General features: G+C 44.0%; 1 protein-coding gene across 1 annotated transcript; it reads left to right on the top strand.

The window, feature by feature from the left end:
- Window positions 1-7,382: 7,382 nt before the first annotated feature.
- T265_06038 (hypothetical protein) lies at window positions 7,383-8,383 on the top strand (the record flags this gene model as incomplete). The annotated part of the gene is made up of 2 exons (XM_009171208.1): window positions 7,383-7,521; window positions 7,607-8,383. The coding sequence occupies 2 exons, from the start codon at window positions 7,473-7,475 to the stop codon at window positions 8,260-8,262; spliced, it is 705 nt and encodes a 234-aa protein (XP_009169472.1).
- Window positions 8,384-8,997: the final 614 nt, after the last annotated feature.

Consider the following 8,997-nt stretch of genomic DNA (forward strand, 5'->3'; position numbering starts at 1 on the left):
CACAGGAGCCAGCTCCATCTGTTCATATCTGTTTGCACCTTAAATGACTCACTTGTAAGATGAGAAATAGCGGCATTCATTCTATTTGCACGTCAAGACAAATATTCGGTAGCTGTGATTCTGACTTTGTTTACACACTTCTCCGAATAAATTCACGCCATATCACCCTGGTATTGTTAGACAACCACAATTTCGTTTGTCCGTTTGTTGAACGAGTGATGCTAAATTCTATGTTTGTCGACAGGGCAGGAACATTTTCATCTAACTTGATAAGCGCTCCGAAAACCGTGCACGTCTGCTACCTGTGGAGCGCATATGGTCATTTCTAGACAGACGTATCACGACAAAAAACATTACCTGCATAGACAGGTAGTTACTCACTTGAAATAGTATCCAAGTGAACTCATTTAGCAAACTCTTGGAGTCAATTGAAAATTCATCGTTGTCAGCCATCGAGCTCGAATTCATTTCCAACTGATGCGACGTTTTCGTCAGCGAGGTGTGAACTTTTTGTCCCGCCGGAACTCAGAGGTAATCACCCCACGGGACCATCATATTTCCATAATCGTTCCGATATGTTTATGCACGGCAGTACTTCATAGCACTATCAGGAGATCACATGCCAGCCACAGAAAGGTTGGATTCATATCAGGTGCTTCACCATTTGTTTCAGTTCGTTTTATTTATGAAACCCCTTACTTACTCAGTGTCGCTCGTGCAGTAAAGCCAAACCAACCGCTATCTTTTTGTTCATCATTTTTCGCTTACTTATGAGTAACTTGTATAGTGCGCGTCTTTTGGCCCACCCGCTGTGCGACACATTACTCCATCGCGACTTGTATGAACAAAGGAATTAGAGTTTCCCTTACTTCGCAATAATTTTGTTAGTTAAATGGGCACAGTGGACTTTGGTAGCGGTCCTCCTGAAGACGGGCCAGTCACCCCGGGTGAGCCCACAGACAGCGATTCTTGTCAGTTTTTTTTTCAGTTTCCCCCATTTCTGGAAAAACCAACCCTGACACCCCAGGGAGCTCACTGTCCCCCCAACGCGCAGAGATTAGTTTCATCCCCCAGTAAGTGATGCGAATTTAGCCGTCCTCAAAAATCTCGAAAAAAAAACGAATTTAAAGGTTCAGTTTGCAAATTCAAAGGACGTGTGTTATGGGGCGAATGACAATCTGTGGGCGATAGAAGACTTCCGTAGAGTCCGTTTGGTAAATAAGGTGTCAACAGACAAAAGCCCATAACTGATGTGATTGAAGATTAACCGAATGTTGGCAGCCATAATTTCGACCACTCTTTCCTTTCCGTTGAACCTTCTCCCACCAGAGTGTCCACTGCTTCAATATCGCCAACAAATTAGGGCGTCCGACCCTCGAAACAATCTGTCGTTGAGGAACTTTTACATGCAGACTGAACTCCACCCGGCGACGAATTCACTCGCGACAAGGCCATACAGCGTATCCTGCGGACCACCCCTGAACCATCCTGCGGCGTGGAAGCTTGTCAGACAGACTGGTAGGCACGTGATTGAACTGTTGATTACGTATGCTCAAAGCCGAGTAAGAAAATATGAGAGGTTTCCAAACGATCAAAGAAATGCATTCACGAAAACAGTGGGGCACGAACTTATAGGAAAATTTATCAGAGCTATGGGTCATACAGCGAAACCTACTTGCGATATGAAATGAACCACACACGGGCGCGATTTCTTCAGAATAATGAGGCCAATTGAGCACAGCAACAAAGGAGCATTGATCGGAAATCTCTCCATCAGGCAACTGACGACAGCGAAGGAAGACATACTTCTCAAACAGTCATGATATAATTTCAAGGATATCAGTCATCTAGAATGGTTGGCCGGTGACTAAATGGCCATTGAATCCTGTGGCCCCAATTAAGAAACCTAGAAGAGTTTTCAGCAACCTTGTGAGTAGTCTCCTTTAAGAAAAAAACTAGCAGAAGATACACCAAGGCATTGTCCGAGCTATCAAGGGAAACAAGACGTGCAACAAGTTAACGTCGGTCCAGTTTACTATGCCCTACGAACGGATGAATAACAAAATTGCTGGACATTGGATCATGTTAGAAATCAAACAGCATAAAGATATCCAACCGGTCAATCGGATCAAAGGGAGAAAAAAACAAAAACAGAAGGTCATTCAAGTAACCAATCTCATGGAGGAGAACCAGGCCACAAAACAAGGGGACTGACCAATCACAATTGAGACATTCAATCAACCAACCAGATGCAGGAATACTGGACCGCAACGCAACTCACATTACTGATTGGTTCATCATCAAGCTGCGCGGAACTTCACATCGTGACTGGTGTATCGCACAAAACGCTTGAAAATTTCTCCCACCCAATCTCCCTGAACTCAGTTGCATAAATTCAAATATCCCGCCCAATCCTGCTTGCTATTCATTGACATTTTACTATGATCGCATCACCCCATTTCTATCTCATCCATTAAGACATTGCGTTGTACATACTGTGAACATGTTCTTTGTTCCTCACATGAACAGTACTGTAATTTGTTTGAATTCACATTTTGGGGCACTTTTCGAACTGGTTTGCTCACGCTTGATACGCGTCTCTTTGTCTGTCGTTGGCCTAACTGTCGATCGATAACTGTCAAGGTTTTTTGTACATTAACTGATTTATTGATGTTTTGTCATATAGTACAGCACATTTTCGTTTTGAATTCGGGTCCACTCTTCGGTGCTCGTTGCTCGACTTATCGGTTTTGTCGCTTACAACTGGTCATTCACGTTATAGCTGTTAGATACTGCTAGGAAAGCATAGAAGCACAGGAGGAAGAGAAGGATTGCACCTATCATCCCCCCAAACTGATATGTTTTCTGGATTGGTGACGAAATGTTTGCAATCCAGCTATCAAACTCGCTGAATAGACCAAAAACTATTACACGCATCTGCATACCAAACTGGTCTTCACGGGAGACTCACATGAATCTCTAGTTTTTGGTGTTCGAAGAGTTCTCAGCAGACTTGAAAATAGTGTGTTACGTTAAGACCAACATCCAGTTTGTCACCGTGCCTAGTTATCTCGAAACGGACAGTAGACTTAATTGGACATCGATATGGATGGGTAAAAAACGTGAAATGGCTTGGTGCGTTTGTACAAATAAGATACTTTGAGTTAGGATTCATTCTGTACACACGACCGAGAGACACCGAGGATCTTTTAGGGACCCGGTTGCAATTAAACTCGCTGAGGATCTTTTAGAGACTTAGATGGAATTAGGTTTATCGAAAATCGTTTAAGGGTCTCCGTCGACCGGTTTTTGAGCCACGTCACTGCACAATGTTCTTGTTACTCAGAGCTATTAAAGTAGTCAATAATCGGTGCATCAGAAGTTGTGGGCAGCCCCTTGGATCACTTGGCACCTGCCGTCTCTGATTTTGTTTTTATTGTCTCGACTGTGGTTGAGGAGGAGTGCATGGGCAGGGCTTGTTTTTGATGCTATAGGTGTTTCTCAACTTATTTATGGTCCATCAGTGATATTTCGAATGGGTAAAATATCACCATGTTATGAGAGCGACCAGTTGCAACCCATGCCAATGTGATAGTTATATTCCCCCACGCTTGTCACCTGGTTGCGTATGCATGACGGCTACACAAGCCCATTAATCCTGAAAGCCGAGACATAAGAAATTTGCAACTATTCCCGGACTATCTTACACACAGCTTACACGGAGTGCACATAGCTATCAAACGTTTTTGGAGGAGGGTTTCCTGGTTGATGGCCAACCGTAGGGACAGAAGAGGTTACACGAGGTGGGTGTGGGATGAGATGAGATAAAGGATGATAGTCTTTTGGAGTAACGGAATGATATATTGTTAGCATTGTTCTTGTGCTTTCGAGTGGTCGTTTGTACTGTTTGCTGTGCGTCCGTTGGACATACTACATGCGTATGCCGCGTGAGTAAGCTTGGCATATTTATTCCATCAACACTTGACACATTTGGACGTGCGAGTTTCGCTGCTGTCCGTGATGTCGCTGTAATTATATCTGATGTTCACGTGATTTCTGCCCCAAGACTTCACCTGTCAGATGCCCGATCACTTCCATTGTCTTGGTATTTTACACAAGCCAATCCTGAAAGCCGAGACATAAGAAATTTGCAACTATTCCCGGACTATCTTACACACAGCTTACACGGAGTGCACATAGCTATCAAACGTTTTTGGAGGAGGGTTTCCTGGTTGATGGCCAACCGTAGGGACAGAAGAGGTTACACGAGGTGGGTGTGGGATGAGATGAGATAAAGGATGATAGCCTTTTGGAGTAACGGAATGATATATTGTTAGCATTGTTCTTGTGCTTTCGAGTGGTCGTTTGTACTGTTTGCTGTGCGTCCGTTGGACATACTACATGCGTATGCCGCGTGAGTAAGCTTGGCATATTTATTCCATCAACACTTGACACATTTGGACGTGCGAGTTTCGCTGCTGTTCGTGATGTCGCTGTAATTATATCTGATGTTCACGTGATTTCTGCCCCAAGACTTCACCTGTCAGATGCCTGATCACTTCCATTGTCTTGGTATTTTAGAAAGCGGCTATTAACATAGCTGATTCCATGACACGTAGGTGAGTTGCATGAACAGACTGAGACAGAACTGATCGAGTTTAATTGTCGCTCGCCAGTGTAGCAAACTATGGATGCTAAGCAATTTAAAGCCGCTTATACAGTCTGGAGTACTGCTGAAGATGACAGCCACCGGTCTGTAACTGACCTGAACTATACAAGAAACAATGCGAGATTTCATGAATAGGTCGTTTACTTACTGTTTGACGCAAGAATCAATCAAACCGTTCGTCTGACCTCTCTCGGATAGATAACACGGTGGACGCATTAATCACCAAGTGTTTCACAAAATTGGTGGGAAGGACCGTTCCTCCTTTCCCAGCCACTTGTCTCATTGTTAGCAGATTAGATTTTGCAAATGAGTTTGCAGGTGCGCGTGAGTTTTGCACACCTAGGGCTGTGGCTGTTTAGAGGCACGCTATTTACTGGTAACGCAAAAAAACTACATCGTGGAATCAACCATATTTATTTGCATTTTGATATTTCTGCACGACGTCAGACCACTTCTGGTGAAAAAACATCCACTTTCGTCAATTCGATTTGGATGAATTCAGTCATTGCGAGCTAACCATGATCCACTTTGTTTTCTCCAAACGATCTCACTAAGATCAACGGAGTGTACACATTTGACGGAGCATGTGACGTATGATTAGTTTTCAAAATCTCTCACCGAGCCTTTATCATAATTGTTTACGCTTGTGTTGCTCAGATAAAGGCGGCTAAAATGTCATCCTCCTGATGCTTTTGGGTAAGAATGTTGATATCCTTTTTGCAAAGAATGCGGTTTTTCGAGCCCTTAGTTCGTTTCATAACCCCACGGTTTGCGCAAACCTCACAACTAAGTTAATCTGTTAATGCTCTATTAGAACCCAAAAATCAGTTATATGAACGAGAGAATGGGAGAGCACTAACAATATCAGCTTGTTGAGTATAATTATTACAACAGGAATATAGGCGAACAAGGGAGTTATCGTGTTGCAGGTACAGTCGTGTCTTCTTCGCTGTCGTAACAGCCACACGTAGTCCTGGATATCCGTGAGTGAAGCGCCGTAAAGTCCTGAGTGGCTCTGCTCCGAGCTGGGCGACGTGCGAAGCTCTATTGAGTGGTGTTGTGTTGCTGTGCTGTTATCCTATATGTAGGAACGTTTGCGTGTGTGTGGGTGTCAGCACATGACTTGTTGCTACCTTATCGGACGGTAGACAGTCGATGTCAGGTGAGTTACCTTTGTGTGTCGTGATTTGTACGTGTAGGGGAAGAAGGACGAGTCTTGGGATCAAGGGCTTGACTGTGAGCTGTGTAGTCAAGTGAGGCACGATTCTGTGGCGTGATTTGTGAGTGTAAGGGAAAAGGACACATCTCGTGATCTAGCGAGTGTCGGTGACCTGTACAGTCATGTATGTGGTGAAAGGGCGGCTACAAATCCAATTACACTGGAGTTAGATGTAGTCGTATTCTGTTATTTTCTATCGAAGGACAGAAACTTATCGTAGACAACCTTCGAACAGTGGACACCCCCAATAACAAGCATTTTCCTTGTTTTATCACAAAAACACGTCCACCGATGTGTGGGTCTGAGGTGAGCCTACAGAAAGTAAGAAGCTCTCACAGTGAGGAATCGCTATCCGGGAAGGCAGATTCAAAGGTGTCATGCTCACACCTATACAATTAACGGATAGAGTGGTTCTCCACCTGACAAGACTAACCTCCCAAGAAGGTGCATCTCCGCTAGTGCTTCCAAATTTGAGGACCAAAATGCTAGTATTGTGGCGGAAACTTACACCACTCTTGTTCTTCCTGAAAGGGGTGATTGGAATAGAAGAGACGAATTTAATTTTCTGAACATACTACTCAAAAGGTTGCTGACAAGCCAATATTGGTTTTACCCTTCTTGGAGCTCTTCAGTAGGCGTCCCGAGTTTCCGTCAGCATTTTATTCAACGGGAACACCAGGCTGTTAGCAATTCACAAAATACACCCATTTGTAAGTCGCTGTTCGTCCCTCCTCCCTAATAAGGGAGGAACCGATCGTGGGCTGTCGACGATTTCCCAGAAACTACAAGTCGATAAAATACATCGTCATATCACAAATATCTTGTGAAACGAAATACTGAATGGCCTTTGTATAGCAAACTCAACTGAAGAATATCACAAGCGAGAGATTAGGTCGAGTCTCTTTTTAACGCTGGAGTGATTTGCCATGCATGCCAGTGAGTACATGTCACTAGTTGGGTTCCTGGATGTGTGCGCTGGGTTGGAATGCCTTCTACTCTCGATGGTATAATAGTATCAGGATAGATATGATCTTTACGGTGTGCCCAGAAGTAGGGGTTTCCTGTTAACAGAAAAGGCTGCAACTTGGCCTAAGTACATTCTGTAGTCTGAAAAGGTGAGAATCGGCCGTCTCGATATCCCTTAGCCTGTTAGGTCTGGACTATGACCCAAAGCTATCCCAGAAAGGCTGTTTCCCTGAAAATTCTAAGTACATTCTGTAGTCTGAAACGGTGAGAATCGGCCGTCTCGATATTTATTAGCCTGTGGATTATCACCCAAAACTATCCCAGAAAGGCTGTTTCCCTGAAAATGTCTGCCTGAATGCACAAATGATGGTAATATTACCAAGTCATTTGTTCAAGAACTGTTCATGAGAAATCAGTTTTTTCATAAAGTGCAGTTTTTCTGTGTCCGAATTGTTAGGTTCAACACAAAAGTAGTGATCGGCTCGCCTCGATGCACCTGATTGGTTAGCCGTCTAACCGATTGACCAGCCACGTGACTTTGTTCGAACCACAAGGTCGGTCGATAAGACATCGTGTAAATCATTCAACCCGTTGCAGACTACAGATGGGAATGAGCTGATGGACAATCCACAGGAAGATTTAGTGAAACTGGATTCCGAAAGGTCAGGTAAATAAACCTATCTTCTGGATTATCGTTCAGTCCGATGTCTAGCGCAACGTTTTCGAGCTAACATTCCCCCCATTCTTTCCAGATGAACCGTGCGAACACAGTCAGGTTTCCAACATCTCACATTTTGAACAAAAGGCTCGCAAAACGTTGTATGATGTGTCTGCAGCCGAAGATGAACACCGTGATCTGCTATATTCCATTTTCAATCTGGGCATTCTGACCGAACCAGACACAAAGAAAATTCGCATTTGTCACGAACGACTGGTAAACCGGATTCGTCGGGCAATCTTGAACCCTCTGCTGGAGGAGAAAAAGGAACTCATGAAAGCCAAACTTCGAGCATATTGTGAAGAGTTTATCCAAATCGTTGACGAACGTGTACTCCCATTCTACTGGGTCTCAGTGTTTGTGAAGGGAAATCTACTGCGCATGAAAGCGGACTTTTTGCGATACCTGTTTGAAATACACCCCGAGAACGGAATTTATCAAGTGCGTGCTCACAATGCTTACACAGAGGCTAAAGCCTTCTTTGCGGAACATCGAATGAACAAATCGCTGGAATGGTGTCGACTGAAGTTAAACTATGCTACTCTACTCTATTTGGATGGATTCCCCACTGCAGCCATGTTCAGTTGTCAGCAGTTGTTGAAATCGGCAAAGTCGAAAGTGTACGATGCGCGATTCGAACGAAGAGTTCGGAAGAATGTTGATTTCTTCAAAAGGAATGCTTTGAGTTGAGGGTTTCTGGTCGTTCTGTACTACAAAATATGGATGAACTTTTATGGTGCACTGCTTCCGGTCAAATGAAATTTTGGTTTGCATGGAAGTTTGTTGGTTTTAGTCAATAAATGAAGGAGTTGAGCAGAACACCTAGAAACGTAAAACATCTGGGAAATCACACGGAATCAGGGCATAAAGCACAGCAACCCTCCAGAGAGACATCGTTGAAGAACAGCCGCCTTTTGGAGAATAGGGGACAGCAGTTTCTGTCAACTAAGAATATTAAATCCTTCCGAAAGGGGTCACTCCCGGGACAGACTACAAGTCCTTGTACCTGTGGTAATTTCTCTTCAGTGGATCATCGCATCAGATTTTGCTGCTCACGTATGCTTCACGTAAGATGGTCTAGGTTGAGATTCATCCATCCTCAATTCTCCGTGAAAAGTGTCTATCTCTGGTTGCTGTGAGAGTCGAACCCCAGACATCTGACATATGTGACTGGCGAGTTACCAGGCCCACGTTTGATTCATTTGCATTGTCACATCTAAATAGATGATAGTGTTCACGCATGAACAATGGGATTGGCTTGTACAACGCCTCGAATCACGAGAGTGATACAAATGCGTCAACAAATCACACAACCAACCCATCCATAGAGTTGTCCGGCCAATTCCGCCACGTATTGAAGCTACTTGACTGGTGAGCCAGTCGACTAGCCCAACCAGGACAGTCACTGGTTCCTTTTTCGAGGCA

Source organism: Opisthorchis viverrini (assembly GCF_000715545.1).
Source record: "Opisthorchis viverrini unplaced genomic scaffold opera_v5_123, whole genome shotgun sequence".
NCBI classification, from domain to species: Eukaryota; Metazoa; Platyhelminthes; class Trematoda; order Opisthorchiida; family Opisthorchiidae; genus Opisthorchis; species Opisthorchis viverrini.